This window comes from Sturnus vulgaris, chromosome 2 (genome assembly GCF_052056855.1).
Source record: "Sturnus vulgaris isolate bStuVul1 chromosome 2, bStuVul1.hap1, whole genome shotgun sequence".
Classification (NCBI taxonomy): domain Eukaryota; kingdom Metazoa; phylum Chordata; class Aves; order Passeriformes; family Sturnidae; genus Sturnus; species Sturnus vulgaris.
This window is the reverse complement of record NC_142244.1, coordinates 39503262-39520542: the sequence shown is the minus strand read 5'-3', so window position 1 is coordinate 39520542 and position 17281 is coordinate 39503262. Positions and strand designations below refer to the sequence as shown.

Genomic DNA, 17281 nt, shown 5'->3' with positions numbered 1-17281 from the left:
TTGATCATCAGCATTAACTTACTATCTTTTTTTTCCTCCCCTTTTAATCTCATGGAGGATATTTGTAGCTCTGACTCTTCAAGAGGAGAGAAGTGATAGCTCCTTAATTTCAGGAACTTCAGCCATTAATAAGCCACAGGTCAAACTAAAATATCAGACATTTATGCCATCTTGTTGCTCATCATCATTTTATAGCCCTTAACTGGCAAAGGCTTCTTCCTAAATGCCTTTTATTTTTACAGGGCACTGCAAAACTACTTATGGCAGCATTTCCAAATTTACAGAGCTTGAAAACAAGTCAGATTAGTGGATCTCAAATCCTATTAAATATCATCATCAGTTTTAAGAAAGCTTACTTCTTTTTAAATATATTTTGTTGTAATTACTGCAAGTTGTTATTCATGACATAAAAGGTATTCAGCCCACTGTGCATTTTGCATAAAACTTGGCAGGTTTTTAGTGTGAAATTGCAGGACTTAAAAGTGTCCTTTTGAAAGGTGGAACTGCTATTTGTTTCTCAGTGAATGCAGAAGAGGTAATTACAGGAATATGACTACAAAATATCCAAATGTATAAGAGTGTCACTATGGATAGACCATTTGGTAGATAGCTTGGCTGGCTGCTGACCTGCAATTTCTGTACTTTATAACTGATGAAACTATTCTGTTCTCCCACTCTCTGGTTGCTTTCTCATTACATTTCTATTTGTTCTTATTAACTTGATTTAAAAAAATCCATAAAACTGGTATTAAAAAAATCCTTGTGCTGTTAAGCTAATTGCCCTCGGTTTTACAGTGTTCTTAACTGAGTTGATTGTATGCAATTCAACCTTTTTTTATTAGAGGTTCAGAAACTGGTCCAAAGGTGTTGGGTAAAGGTGGCTGGGATAAACAAACCAGAAATTTCTCAGACTTCAGTTGTATAGTGCAGTGACCTCATAGCTTCATATGCATCAGACCCTGAAGGAGCAGAGATTTGATTTTTGAAGACCCTTGGAATTCAGCAGAGTGAAATCACAGTGCAAGTGTAGTCAGTTTGCTGTTATTTTCTGTAAGGTATTTTGAACAAGAAGGAGCAAGAAAAGACAACCAAAAGACCTGACTTTTAAAGTCAAACCTTACACAACTGCAGTGTGTGACTTTTGGCATAATTTTTGAAGTGCTAAAGCAATAAGAGCTTTATTTTGTCAGGGACGTGACAGATTTAAAAAACAAGGCCAATGTTCTTTGTGCCACAGTGTGTTTCTGTCTACAGAATGTGAATAATAATGTGTTTTAACTCACAGGGACTTTCTATACAAACTATTTTTCTTCACTTTGAGAAGCCCCAGATATTAAAATATTGCAAAAATTTCCTTTGTCTCTCTTTCCACTTCTGTAATAATATATCCTGGAAGAAGGAAACTTGACTGTGTAACCAGTTTGAGTGACCTTCAGACCATATGCCCATTCTTGCTCTTATTTTTCTGACATTACTGTCAACTCACCATACTGAGCATAACCCCATTCTGTTTTGAGAACAAATATTGCATTAATCTAAATATTTTAGGGGAAAATTTCTCTTGAAATGCATCCTTCTGTCCTTGTAGATTAACTGGCTTGGCATAGCATGTATTACCATAGAGATGGTAAGGGCATTTATAACTGAGATTCCAGTAGCTGACTTCTGAATATGTTATGCTGGGAAGGGGAGGAGGAGCAGAAGATAGAATAGAGAGAAGAAAAATTAGATAAAGGACAGGGAAGAAATATGTATAAATATATAGGACATGTTAAATCCATAAAGATTTCAATGGCAAACTTTCCCTTTATAGTCTGCAGCCTCCCTGATTTAGGAGGACGGGGCATAAGACTGTGTTATTACAACCAGTCTCCCGTCATCACAGGTAGCTGATTATGCTACATGTTTAGCTAAACATGTATGGTCTCAATGAGACTGCCTAGATTTAACTAAGAGCTTCTCACTGGTGAAGGATTTGGAAGGAATTATACACTCAAAATGAAAGCCAGGGGGAAGCTGAGGCACTCATCATAATGAAAACATAAGTTTGAGCATAAGATGTGACTGTGCAACCCTTCTTAATGTCTCTGAGAACTTTGTCCTGTGGGCAGACTTACAGGAGCATCACAGAGACAGGCTGCAGTGTCACATGTAACACTCAGCAGAGCAACAAAACAATCAATGGTATAGCTGTTCTCAGAATAATGTGAACGATCCTGTAGCTAGTACAGACTTAAACTCATGCAAATTGTATTGAATAGAATAGAATTGAATTGAGTAGAATGAGGAACAGAGAAGATAATTGCCAGTTTTCAGATGTAAGCTACCTTGGCTAAGTAAATGTTATTCTTTTTTTTTTTTTAACGAATCAGACCAACACCTAGACAAAAGCATCACAGGAAAAGGGACTCAGTTTTGGAAGACACCTCTCTAAAATTATCCAAGTAATGAAAAGATTGTGACTTGTTTTAGTTGTATTGATCAACTACTGATTGCAAACTAAAATAATATTAAAATGCCATAATTTTTGGTTTCATTAGTTCTCAAGTCTTTCATTTGTTGTAGCATGAATTAGAACAAGGTCTTAGGTTTCTGAAAAAATTCTTACCCCTTTGGGAAGCTATCGTTGTGACTTTGTTCTTGTGAATTGAAAAGCCTTTTCTTGTAAAGCATTAGTCTTCTCATATTTACTTTTGTAAGAGCACCGAAAGCACCTGTGCTGTCAGTAGCTCCCAAAGCTCTTGTCACTTCCCTCAGCACCTCGATGGATGGTCCTTAAAGGCAGTAGTGTCATTTGTACTAGAGTGACTTTGTATGCACACATACATGCAATAGGAGAATGTCATAGACCTGAAAAGTGACATGAGTCCAGAATGGTCCCATGGGACAAATCAGTCCTAAAGATTCCTGCATGCCATTTCTCTTAAGAGGATTTACAGGGCATGGAGGTCAATGTGCTGGGAGAAGCTGTAGAGTAGAGATAAGGTGCAACACTACCGTATTTCTATGATGTCCTGGTTTCAGCTGGAACAGAGTTGGTTTTTGTAGTAATAGTTGGTACAGTGCTGTGTTCTGGATTTAGGATGAGAATAATGTTGATAACACACTGATGTTTAGTTGTTGCCAGCTAGTCTTTATGCTAAGACAAGGACTTTTCATCTTTACATGCCCTGCCAATGAGAAGGCTGGAAGGTATAAGGAGTCGGGAGGGGCACAGCTGACCCCAACTGGTCATAGGGATATTCTGCACCATATGGCATCATGTTCAGTGCATAAACAGTGAGGAAAGCTGGCCAGGAGCCTCTGCTCAGGAACTGGCTGGGCATTGGTTGGCAAATGAGAGCCAGTTGCATTGTGCATCACTTGTTTTGTGTATTCTAATTATTTTTATTTTTACAGCCATGATTATCATTTCTTCCCTTGTCTGTCCTAATAAACTGTCTTTGTCTCAACCCATGAATTTTCTTGCTTTTACTCCTCTGATTCTCTCCCCCCTCACCATGGGGGGAGTGAGTGAGCAGCTGTGTGGGGCTTGGTTGCTGTCTGAGGTTAAACCATGCCACATGGAAAAATGAGTAAAGTCATATGGTGAAAAGAAAATACATCTGCCTGGGAAATTTGCCAGAGTTGGGGGGGGAGGGGCAGGGAAGGATGACTTTAACTAAAACAAGATCTAGTAGGAAAACTTTTCAGGCCAATTTCAGATGCCATAACTTGGCTGCTTTTGCTCCAGCACTGGCCAGCCCTGTCACATTACCATTCAAAATATTTTCAAGATCACTGCTTTCTGAATTGAGTACTGGAGTGCAGCCAGGTGGCCTTGATCAATGTGAAAGGGCAGCAGCACAAGAAAAAGTCACAGAGTAGGAGATAGAGATGGAGTATGGCTCTCTGCCTGGGTGATATCCATCTCAGAGGGAACAATGGGGCAGGACATATCTGCACACTCACGCAGATGTGTTTTGTCTCTCCCAGAGAGTCACAGATCTTTACCAAGATCTGAAACCAGCTTTAGTCACCTACTGTGATGTGGTGTTGTGCAGCATTGAGCTGAGGAAGAAGTGTCTCTCTTTGTTTTACATCACTGTCACCCCTGGTTACAGGCTCTCAAAAGTAAATTAGCTGTGCCACCACAAAGATCCCTAATCATGGTGTCTCACACCATGTTCTAGAGATCAAAATCCCTCAAGCCATGGAAATAAGTGCTGTCCTCAGTGTTTGCCATTGTAAACTTCTTCCCATTCCTCCACCAGGCACACACAAAGGCTGTTGTTCGGATTAAGGCTTTTGTAAAGGATGTCTGGAATTGCAACGTAGCTTGGGTTGTGTGGAGAGATTACTGAAGCAGAGGTGGAAGTGAATGTGCTAGCTCATAGTGAGGGGATATTTTAATCAGTGAAAACTTTCTGAAGCCTTTCAGTTCTTGTCCATTGGCTTTTGAAGATGGTAATGTATCATCTTTAAGGATGATAGGTCATGTGGGTGTACAGCCTACTGCCATGTACCAGAAGACTGAAAGAAAAGCAAATATCTCCATCTTCCTTAAAATTCAAGCAGAGGTCAAGAAGTAGTGTAATGGCATTTTCCTCAAGACAGTGAGCAGGCTGTTTCCTGAAAGGTACTCATTGGCTTTAACTTTCATCTTTATAGTATTGCATTTATTGCACTTCTTTTTGGCCACATCTGCTCTTTGTTCTAGTTAGGTAAAGGGAAACTAAGTTACATTTTGAAGATGTAAGAAGAATTTTGGAGGTAGGAGTGCTTATTTCTTTCAGAATTGAAGAGATGTAGAAATAAAAGAACAAAGATGAGCCATTCTTTCTTCACTGGCAGATCCTGGTATCTTATCCAAGATGTTTGCAATACATCTTAGCCAGCTGAGAAAAGGCTAGAGGTGTGAGACAGTTGACCTTTAAAACAGGCCTTAACAAGAAAGTTTTCTTTCTGGAAAACTGTGCTTTTTTCAAGGTATTACTACTTTATGAAGTACGGTTTGGATGTGTTTCTTTCCACTTAAGAGGCTACAAAGCAGAATTTTATTCAAATTAATAGAGTTTCGTTTTGATGACAGAATATTACATAAAATTAAATGGGTTTTTGTCCTGTAATTTCGTTATCCATAAACTTGTTGTTAGAGGATATTTTGAGGCACATAGGAATCTGAGAACAGGAGGACTTACATTTACCTTAAGGTTCAGTTTCCAGAATGAAAACTTTCATGGAAGAGAGTTAGTTTAGAGAAATCTGTGCTACAGCTGCCACACAGTACACAGGCTACAAACTGAGGTTTAGCAAAAGAAGGATAATACCTGTAGCTGAAGACTTTCATCCAGAGTTATAAACTACTGAAGGAAGGATAGGAAGTGGAAAGGCCATCAGTTCTGTGCCACTGTAGAACAGTGAAAGTTGCAGGTGATGGAAGGAATTAGGAAACAGAGCATGTCCCATGCTATGGAGAACTATGGGATGTACTGAAGGAATTTGATCTGAGTGGGAAATCCTATTCTATCCCTGAATTTTGAGGAGGTTTCAATCCTTCACGACTGAGAAATCTGGACTGATAGAAGCTCCACAGATCCCACTTGACTGACTGTGTCTAACCACCTCTAGAGAAAAGCTTAAGAGAAAGGCAGCTATGCAAACTACAACCACCCCTTCATTTGGTGGTCAGTGAAATTAAGTTACAAAAGCTTTATCTCCTGCTGATAATTCTATCATGCAGTTTTTGAAATAGGTAACAATGACAAAAAAGCAATCCACTCTTCCAACTATCCTTAAAAACATTGAGTCAGTTACCGAAGGATTTGTACTGCAGTTTAATTTTTACAAATGAATTAATCTATGTTTGTTTTGACTACTGTGATCCTTGAGTAGCTGGTGAATTCTTAGGGGCTCCTCCTTTCTGTTTAGACCAGGCTCTTCAAGGTAGGGACTGTTTATGGTTGGCTGTGCATGATACCCAGAAGACCTCTGTGCAGACCTCAGAAACCTATAGGCACTACTAGAATTCAGTATTGAATTAAGAAAAAAAGACATTTTAAAATATTAAAAGGTTTTACAGAAAACAGTGATTTTTAGTCCCTCACGCTTAGTTTTGTCCTCTGTTAAATATTGCTGGAGAAGAGAATTCACTGATATTACTGCTTGCTTACTTGTGGCCTGAACTTATAATGCAGAGTCACAGTCTGGGTTTGTTTTTTTTTTTTTTCTTTTCTTCTTTCTTTTCTTTGTCCTGACAGAGAGATTTCGGGATTTACTGCTTCTGCATTCAAATCAAGATACAGAGATTCTGCCCATCTTTCAGCAGAGACGCTATCCCAAGTAAGTAAGATTGTCTTCTTGGGAGAAATAAAATCTTTATCTATTTGCAGCGAGGGAGAGTGAAGCATTTATAGCACTGTACATGCTTTTGGAGGAAAGTCCTTAGGCAGGGCTGTCAGGGAGCCACGCTAGCACTGATCTCTGCAGTCTTGAGTGGTGTGGAGGAGAAGCAGACACGCATGGCAGGCACGCTCAGCTGTCGGTGGGGGAGGTGGTGGAGCACAGATGCTGACTTGCCTGGATCAGTGTCTGCTGGAGCTTTGTTTCTCTGTTGACACAGGTAGATGTTTTGTCAGGCTAATTCCCACTCTTGTCTTCTGGAATTCCATCATTTATGGTGACAGATTCCCTTGAATTTTGACAGGCTTTCCTCTGAAAGCCTGCAAATACTAGGAAACATTTTTTTTCTGCCTTTTTTAGGGATATATGCTTGCCTATATCTCTAAAGGGATTGAAAGAGTAGTGTTGAGTGTTAAGGAGGTCTTGAATGTATTTTGTATCCTGGACAATACCTCTTCTTTTTCAAGTGACATACCTGAGTGAAACAATAAAAGCTCTTTTGTATTGAAGAGCTGTTTTATTGACTAGAAGAAACAGTCACTTTCATCTTGAACAGGGTCAGTGAAGGAGAAAGAAGAAGAAATAGTCCTCAAATTAATCCTGACCAGAATGAACAATAAGAGAATGCTAGTGCAGGGTGGACAGAGGGAGAAGATGGAAGGAAGAATGTATGAAGACAGTCCCTCAATGATGATGGAAACAAGCAAAGTAATTATTTTAGTTATTATTGTTAGGAGGTTTCTGAAATAGATAAGCAGTCAGTGAAGCTAGAGATTCTCTTTCAATCTGATAATACAATTTTTTTTTAAGAGCAGACAATTAGAGAGGCTGAGTGTGAATGCTTGAAAATAAAAGCACTCAAGGATGAAATCCTGATTCTGAAAATGGTGAAGGTTTGCTTTGACCTCAAGAGAGACAGAGTTTTATCCCCCTAAATTTCTTGTTTGCACTGTCTGTTGTCACTATATTACTGGAACACTTGGAGGTACAATATATGAAACAGTGGAAGGCACCTTATGTGTATGGATTGATCTGCTTGTTTCATTAAGACTTCCATGAATTATTACTTTTCTCCTCATCCTTTGTTACCCTGGCAGTACTATGCTTTGCTTGGCTTAGATTATTTGAATTTTGATATGGACTCTGTCAGACTGGTCTGAGAAACCAGTTCGTTGTCCTTCCCCAAAGAACAGACTTATCTCTATATAAATCATTCCTAAGATATTTGACTTTCCATTTCATTACATTCAATTTATTGCTAGCTTTCTTGGCAAAAAGTCTCCTAATAATATTACACAATGTCAGATTCATGGGCAAATGAGTTGTCTGTTGTCTTCTGACAGAGGATATGTTCAACTCTTTAAAGATCACAGAGCAAAGAGCTTGCATGGAGCTCTGCTGCTGTTTGAAGATAGCGTTGCTTTGTGTCTCAAAAAGGATACTGTTTTCAGCCATGTTACTTGAGAAGGTTGACTGATTCCTCTAACCTACAAAAGTCAGCCAAATTTTGGCACCTAACCAAAAAGAAGTTTGTGTAAGTTCTTAAAAGCAATAGATTCTTGTTTATAGCATCATTAATTGGTGCAAATGTTACAGAAATTTATCATATATTGCAGCTCATTTAGAAACTGGTTGAACACTATCGACATATCCAAATTTCCCCAGGGAAATTGTCTTTTGAGCAAGGTACTTGTGTTCAGCAAAGTAGAAAACCTGTTTATCTTCATAATATTTTTTGTCTTATTCCCATATGATTTTTTCACCTTTCCTATTCTCATTTTCACTGAAGGGTCATTTAACAGAACTTAAGGTAATGAAGAGACAGATCTCATGAATCAGTGTCCCTTCATTGACTTCAGTTGAGCAGTGGCTGGTTGTGCTGCATTAGGATCTGAGCAGGAAGATCATTTTAATGTGATGTTGTCATAGGACACAAACTGGAGCTTGTAATGATTAAAGAAATCCTAAGAATATTGAAGGTTAAAAATAGAAGAGTATTCTTAGTAATGACTTAGCTGAATAGTTGACTAAGCAGGGCTTAGTAGGTAGAAAGGATAAAAGTTTTCACATACTTAAGAGACAAATGTCCAAAGGAAGGAGACTGGATAGGAGGATGTTTAGCACCACTCAGGATGCTCGGAATCATTGCAATAAATATTAAAGGCTAAATGGGCAAACTATAATCCATCAACGTTTGGAAGAAATAGAAACCTTGGTGTTCTTGCCTGAATTATGTTCTTGTTCATTTATTACATTAAGACCTGAACTCTTTCCCAGGTAACAGCCGGATAATTTTGGGTGCCTGTTCTCAGAGATGTTCATGCACTGGAATGGCTGGGAGAAATTTTCTAGAATATGTGTGGATATTTTCCTGTGTTTTCTGGGATAAATGTGTCAAAGAAACATGCTTTGCCCTCCTAGTTGATGGAGAAGTGTGAGATCTTTTTATTGTCCTTGTGTTTGCAGGAGTTTATTTGGATAACCTTGCCTTAGCCATGGAGCCAATACTTGCTCTGGCAAGCAGAGGAGGCTACAGAGAGGCCTGATCTTACAAAGATCAGGTCTTACAAAGCCACAGAACACATCACCTTGTCTTGTTGACTGTGTGCCTGCAAGTCTCATGGCATCATGATCACCACTGGTCACCGTGGCCTGTGGGCTGGGGTGCAGTGCTCTGCCAGCACATGGGGACAGCACCCAGCCAGCCAGCCCAGCCTGCAGGGCTGTCCTCTCACTGCCCTCACGGGGCTGCAGAGCAGAAGGAGCTTGGCTCTACCTTGTGCTTCAGTCTCATGCCTGGAGCAGAGCTTTTAATGAAACACACTGCACTGCATGTAGTTACATCTCACAGAGCTAGCAAGAGCTGTTCATTCTGGCAACTCTTTTTGATACCTCAAGTGACTAATGTGGTTCAGGAATCAGATGTGACTAAACCTCCCATATCCACCTCATCCACAAACTGACCTGTCCACAAAAAGAAATATTTTGAGAGGAAAACCTGTCTCCTTGCTGTCATGAGGCCATTACCATGTCCACAAGGGTTCACATTCCTGAATCTAAGAATAAACCTGCAGCTGTGGGCAGCCAAATGGGTTGGGGTGCATAGCTGCTGCTGAGTGTAGCCACGTGGGAAAACCCTCTGCACACAAAACAAGTGACAGACGTATCTGCAGCTCAGTCCTGCTCTCCCTCCCTCCACAAGCCTGCTGAAGTCACTGGGGGGAGTTACATCAACACAATCAGGTCTGTCAGCAAACCAAACTTTTTGCAACAAATTTTATCCCGACTCCTTACTTTTCAAATGAGCATTACAGCCTCTGTATCTCATAAAAACTTTTAAGTGTTTCACATTTAGCACATTTCTGCAGGAGCTTTTCTCATGTTGGTATCCAGTTCACGCTTTCCTTGCTTGCCCACTTTGCTGATTACATTCCTACGTGTTTTTTTCCACAGTTTCACTCACAAAGAGCAAGAACTGCTAGAATGCAGCAAAGGCTACACAGGATTGCTGCTGAAGCATGGTTAGTGGCAGCCAGGGTTTAGGTTGCTCCATCCCCTCGAGGTCTGGGGTCTTTCCCTGCTGACTCCACTCTGCTCCTGCCTGCCTGTGCTGTGTGCACAGGGGAAGGATATGCAATTGCCTTGAAGTGCCAGGGAGAAATACCACTTCTCACTGGGCCTGATAATGTCAAAAGAATAAAACAAACCCAAAAGAACAGAATGATAAGGGAAGTGATGAAAAGAAGTGCAAGAGTGAGAAATTAGGTTGATGGGTGAATAAGGCAGGAAGGAAGCTGACACGATACAAAACAGCACTTAAAGAGGGATGTGCCAGAAATGCTACTGGCATTACAGGTTTTTCTGTCTAGAAGTAACTTGACAGTTGGGCTGTCCTTTATATTTTCAAGTTATTGCTGAAATCCTCACATAAATATGTGGTTTTTTTAGAGGGATTATTTGCTTCTCTTTTTTCCCCTTCAGAAATATTTGTAGTCTTCACTCTTATCTTCTGTGAGTTTGGTAAAAAAGTTTTTGGATGATTCAGAGATTTTAAGAACAGAAGGAGCAGTTCCAGCTAATGTTCCAGCTAATTTGAGTCCCTTCTTAACATAAGCCATAGAGCATTACTGATAATCCCTGCAGCAAGCTTTTCGTTCAGCCAGAGCAGGAATTTAGAATCAAATTGAGATGTTAAAAACTCAAACAAGCCTTTAGATCAGCTTGTTTCATTTATCAGTTACTTCACCTGTGATAATTTTTTTTAACTTCAGTTTCCAGTTTCTGCCATCTCACTGTACCATTTTCTGCTGAACAAGAAAGTCCTGTATCATCTGAAATTACACCTCCATACAAAAGGGTGGAGGTCAGTTTAAAACTTGCCCTTCTCTTGAACAAAGTAAATAATAATTTCTTGCAGAGTAAGGCTTGCTAAAAAGGTCTCTCTCCCAAAATTTTTAAACCTTTCAAAAATATACCTACTTATTTTTAAAATAAAGCAAAATAAAGCAAAATAAACAAAATATATATTTTTTTTTAAAGAAAGAAAAAGGCAGGCATGAAGAAAAACAAAATTTTGGTGACTGTTTCCATAATGTGCACGTAGTGAAATTACAGCACTTCTTAATAGTCAAATAAGGAGACAATCTAAACTAATAAATTTGACTGTATAAGAAATCAATCTTATTCTTTAAATGGAATGACAATGTCTTGAAATTTGCAGGAAAAAACTTAGAACCTAGCAGGTATGATGAAATAATATTCCAAATACATTTACTTTCTATCAGTGATAAAGTTACAAACAATTCTTTGGCATATATTCACAATAAATTAGGGTAGTCTTCTTGCATATGCACAAAAATGCTGGTAATTTTCACGTCATGAAAAATCCCGGAAAATACAGGATCTTGATATATATGTATATGTATGCATCTTCAAATACGTATTTGTGAAGGTCATCTTTGAAAAGCTGCTGAAAAGTTTCAGCTCAAACAAAGCTAAATGGGGTTATTCAATTCTCATCATGGAGAAGTCTAGACAAGTAGACGGCAGAAAGTTAGTGCCCTCCCTAAACCATTGTGTCTTCTGGTTCCCAATTGCTATTCATTTTAATGATAATGGATCTGTAATGGATCTGTGGCAATTTCCTACAGCTTGAGATCTGAGCCAAGAAACAGATAAAATTTCATAAATTATACCTCAGGAATAAAACTTCTGTCTTATTTGCAGCTGTCTTGAGAACATTTTTCTTTTTAGAGGAAAAATAATTTGTGTCTAACAGAAGAAAGTAGTGAGTTGTGGCTGCTGGAAGTGATGCTGCTCGGTCAGTGCATCCACTGGGATTCCCTTGAATCACAGATTGAAACATGCACAAGAGCAGCTAGCAGGATCATGGCCTAGAAACCCAGTTCAGTTTGCACTAGAAACAAAGGCAACATCTTCCCTGATGTTCTTCAAGGGGAAAAATCATGACCTATGTGTTCATGATCGAGTCTCCATTGCAAAGGCAAAGAGATATTTTAATTTAAAAAAGAGGTGGAGAACTTTTAAGGAGTGTTTTTTTATGAAAGGCTTCCTGTGAAGTCCTTTACAAAAGATGTCCTCTTGTTATAGAGGAAAAACTGAGGCATGGGACTCTGTGAGTTACCAGCGTCATCCAGGAACAATTCTCCTTGGGATGAGACCAGAAATAGAAATCAGGTCTTCCACAGCCCTTTCAGTTGTGTGCAGTTGGCTCTCTCATCTGAAATAACATCCATCCTGTTTTCCACTGTGAAAACACATGGCCTGCCCATAATGCTGAAATCAGATGGGAAGGTGCCAAATGAAGGAGCCTTTCAGAAGTGCCCACACAAGCACTTTTAATGCATTGTACATGAAGCATGAAAATTACTGGTTTTGAAATGCTCCAAGATTTATTTCAAAATGCAGGCTAGAAGCAAACTATCTCATCATCAGTTAGAGTCCTCAGAAACCTGAGTTTCAGAGATTTTTGATGACTTGGTTAAAAAAGAGACTTCGATGATTTGAATAAAAAAAGAAACCTGCTTAAGGACTCTGGGATGACCTTTAAAAGAAATTCGAGCTGTATATAGAGAAGAATATTTTTAGGGGGTTAAGATTTTGTCTCTTTTTTAAAATGTTTTTAATGTGACTTTTTGCAGTGAAAACACCTTATTCTGTAGAGTTTACAAACCAGTGCAAGGCTGAGCTCCATGACAATAAAACCTCCGTTCTAAGTAAAGTGCATTTACCTGTCATTGGGGATTTTTCCAAAATTGAAAGAAAAGTAGCAATGGGGTAGCTGGTGGCTGTTCATTAGAAAGAGCAATCATGTTATAGGAGTAAAAATGCAAGATTGGATCAAATTTTTTTTAAACCAAAATGAAAACAGAAAGAAAGAGGACAGTAATTCATACTGCGTGTTACATCTTTGAGCTCAGATTCGACAAAGAACTGATGTAGACCCATCCAGATAATATCAAACGGGACCAAGTCAGTGTCTTGAAATATTAGGACTACATTTTAAACTAATATATGGGTCATAAATTCCTTGAGACGTAGGCTATATTTGTTCTGCAGTAACTTGCAAAATAAAGACACTTTTGTTCAGTTTCCAGAAGCCTCAAGTTCATGTAACAACAGCACAGAGTGAACCAGTCCCCTTAAAGTCAAGGGGAATTTTGCTGCTAATTTCACCAGGGCTCAGACCTGAAATCTAAGTCACAAGCACAAATCTTTCTACGTAGAAAGATGTGGGGGAGGAAAAAAAAGATATTTGTGCAGCAACATACATGTAAAATTGAAGCACCGTGTGAATATGTATTCTCTTTTAAGCACCAAACATTCTAGAATTCTACTTGAACTTACCTGTTTATCATAGGATAGTTGTGGCTCATTGGCAGGCATGAACTATTTTATGAAAAACATTGTGATAATCCCAGTTTAGAATGGGAAATGGCAAATTGAGAATAAAAGATGATTAAACCTTTCACAACTTTTGGGAGATGAAGCCATTCAGTGAATAGGGTAAGACAAATCATTAGAGCTGGTTTTCATTTGGCTGTCTGGGACTATGAGCATGGTTCTTGAAAAAGCTTGCCAATTCATTGATACATACATGTCTACTACTGAACAGCATCATGAGACTATGGGGAAGTATCTGCCACCAGATATCCTGAGGGATGTTTTTTTAAAACAACTCAAACAGAAGTTATAGTAGTTTGCTGAAATTCTTAGTGAGGTTCTTTGATTCATTATGTAAGAGAGTTAAAATGATCCCTTCTTCCAATTTTATCATAGTTTTAAAAATAATGGCTTATATTAGTTTTAAAAAAGTAGTTTCACAATTACCATAGTTACAGAAATCCAAGCACCAGGCTCTGGTAATGAAGAAAAAGAGATGCAAAGGAGTTTTGGTTGTTGACAGCAGTAATTTCCTCCTGGATGCAGCAGTCCTGTGCAACCTTCTCCAGGTGAACCTGCTTGAGCAGGGGGTTTTTGAGCAAAAGTCCCTTCCAACTCCAGCCACTCTGTGGTTCCGTGGTTCTGTAGATCCATGTGACTCTGGATAAAAGGGGGCAGCACCATTCATTCACTCCTATAGCCTACCTGCACATTAGCATTTTTATTCTTGGCCCCATTCTTTCAGTGAGGTACCCCAAGGCTGTTTTCTTTCATAGCAACTGATAAAAGAAGCAACATCTTTGATTGGTCTTCTGGTAGTAAATGTTGGTGGAAAAGGGAGAAAAGAAAGATTCCAGCTATAATAAAGGGCAAAATGGGCAATGGTATACCTGTGGAGGGAAAAAAAAAAAAGCTGCCTGCCATGTCATTCTTTGTGTTTCATGTAAGACATAAGCCATAAATGTACTTCCTGGTCTTTAACAATGGTAGAAATTTATCAGCACTCATTGCAGTTCTGGCCAATTGCCAAATAGGTTTGAAGATGCAGGTAAACTGTCAGATAAGCATTTCAGGCATACCACAAGTGCCTCTTCATGCTTTAATAGTGCAGAAGAGAGGAAAGCACAAACATTAAAGGCAAAGGAGGCTGTTACAATGTTCTAGTTTTGCATAAAATGGGCAAGGATGGTTTGTTCTTTTCAGGACAGGAGCCCACGTTTCAGTTTTAGCAGTTCTTTGGTGCATGGCACTGGTGGAGTGGTTCAATTCTGAGTCAGGCTCTTTAATGTATATATAAGGGAGACATTTCACATTTCTTTTTCATGAAACATGTTGGCCTTTGAACTCTTGGTGATAATCAGAGGCGACAACAGGCCCATGTTGATCTAACAGCCATTCCCTGTCTCTTCGGAGAAGTATGTAGGAGACCTGGGCTGGGGGATGCCAAGAGGACCACCCTGAATTGAGCATCCCCGAATAAACACATCAGCCCCATTTCATGGAGGAAGCTGTCTCAGCATCTGGGCCAGAGCTTAGCTCAGAACTATGAAGTCAAAATGAACTATGAAGTAAAAGTTGGCAGTGGTGGAAAAGCTGTCTCATCCTATAGTATGTTATTGTAGATGTTAATTATCCTCAGTCATGAGGACAGGAGTTGGCTGCTGGTTGATTGTGTGCAGTGGGCCAATCTTAGCCCCAAGGAAACTTCTTCTATGACCTTGTCAAGTGGTTTGCACGAATCACAAGTGCTTTTGAATGGCCAGACAGCTGGCAGCTGGAAAACATTGTTAGCAGCTGCAGGACTGCAACAGCCCGTGATATTAGCTGCCAAATCCTTTCTGATTGTTGCCTAATCAGCTGGCTGAGGCTGTTCACAAACAGAATTGGAGACTAAATAAAGTTTGGAGATAAGTCCAAACACAAAAGCTGTGTACTGATTCGTTGGATGGTGAAGATAAATTTGGTGATATTCAGAGTTCCTAGTTGTTGTTTTTTAAATAGAAGAATCTTGTAGGTTACAGGTTTGCATAAAATTATTAGTCTAAGCATCTGCACCTAATGTGAGGCATCACATGTGTCAAGTGAGGTGATTAGCAAGCGTTTCTGTTGTACAAGAATGTGGTGACATTTTTTCTTCCCTTAATGCAATGAGAGAAGGTGTTTTATAGGCACCAACCAGAAAGAAAAGATATGAAAGTCATTTGCTTTAGAGCCTAAAACTTTCACGTAACACTTTGCTTTATGCCTTAATTATCCATTGCTGTCAAGGTATCTTTATAAAACAAGGTTTAAATTAAATTTGTGTGGGGTTGAAAATCATGTAGACTCAAACTCTCATTTAAAACCAAACATCTAAAACTTTCTCATTCCCCTGGGAGCTTGTATAAAGCAAAATTGCTGCCTACTCCAAAAACCCCCACAGCATCAGGGTCAATCTTCTTACCCAAGTCCACTTGACCAGTATGGAAATGATAACCTAAGTTACAAGTGTTCTCTGTATCCTCTCTGGTTTCAAAAAATACTCAAAAAAAGTCTTAGGAAAGCAAAATTCCTGCGAGTTTCCAAGGTTCTGTTTTTGCTCGGTATGGTGCCATCATGATGTAAGGATATTATAGTTTTGTATTTCCATTCAGTGTATACTGTGGCTTCAAGATTAAAATAGGTTTTCTAGGTACCTTAATCTTGGTGATTTCTAATATTCTTAAGGTTTAATAAGTTCCTGTTTTAGACAAACCACCTGAACAGATAGAATATTTTTATTATATTGAACCAATTTTGAGAGTCTTACAGTAGATTAAATTATTCTCTTATTTGCATGGATAGCTGAAGTTTCCTAAACAATATTTGAAATGCAGACATTCACTTACAGTGATTTCCTCAAAATGAATGTATTTGCATCGCTTCTCAAAAGACTTTTGAAAGCAATTTGTACTTTTTTTTCCTGTGCCTTACTTCCTAATGTTGTTAGGAAAAATACAGCAGTGGAAGTGCCTGTTGACAATTTTTCCATCACGTGGTACTCTTTTACCAGAACAAGCAAAGAAACGGTGGCAGAACTGAGCCATCCATTTTCTTGTGCTTCAACTTGGACAAGGCAAATCATGTAGAGGTAATGTTATCATGCGAAGGAATCACAAACCTGATGTTCTGGCCATTTGGGTATTGTGAAGATGAAACTCTTTGTTCCTAATAATACACCAAGAATATCTCCTGCCACTGCAGTTTTCAAGGGAACCATGAATCAAGGGATTTCAGCACATCACTACATGAGTAAGAGTTTGAAGTGCGTTGGAGAGATCCCACTCACTTTGCTCAAATCTAGGAAACTGCCACTTCATTCAAGCTGGTATAAGGTAAACTCTGGAGCTGTGAACTGAACCCAGGCTTTCCCTAACTTTTTAGTATAAGTTGGAAGAAAGACTAGCAAGTACCGAAATCTATTTATTAGGGTGATGCAGTGAGCAATTCAGTGTCTGTGCCAGTGTTTCTGAGTGCTGGTGTCCTGAAGGATCACTGCTGGTCTGTAACCAGTGTAATAGTCATTGGTTATATATTTAAATTATGCCAGAGTGAAATGCTGTGCTGCTTTCCATTCAGAAAGAGCAGATTTTCTGTGAAGGGCAGTTGTTACATGCCAGCCTCTCTGTCAGCCCTGTTTTGTTTCAAGGAGACAACATGAAATTCTGCTTTGACTCACATCTGTCAGACATGGCTGCTGAACTGAAGCAAAAGGAAAAAATATTTTCTGAATAGTGGGAAGGGAAGGGAAGGGAAGGGAAGGGAAGGGAAGGGAAGGGAAGGGAAGGGAAGGGAAGGGAAGGGAAGGTCAGATGTAACTTTCTGTTTTGTGCACAGTCCATACGTTACATGGGGAAAGGTTCTTTAATTCAAAAGAGCAGGTTTACCTTGTGGGATCAGCAGAGCAAAATGTAATGAGCTTGTTCAGTGACACAGGCTGTAATGAGAGCCTCTGGGCACTGCTCTTCTGTGACAGGCA

General features: G+C 39.2%; 1 protein-coding gene across 5 annotated transcripts in view; it reads left to right on the top strand.

Moving 5' to 3' along the window:
• The window catches only part of NOX4 (NADPH oxidase 4), a 106241-nt gene that overhangs the window by 56744 nt on the left and 32216 nt on the right, over positions 1-17281 (top strand). For all 5 annotated transcript variants that reach the window (XM_014877515.2, XM_014877511.2, XM_088159350.1 and 2 more), the window contains one exon: positions 6240-6321. In XM_014877515.2, coding sequence (XP_014733001.2) covers positions 6240-6321 — 82 coding nt within the window. The remainder of the gene's footprint in view (positions 1-6239; positions 6322-17281) is intronic.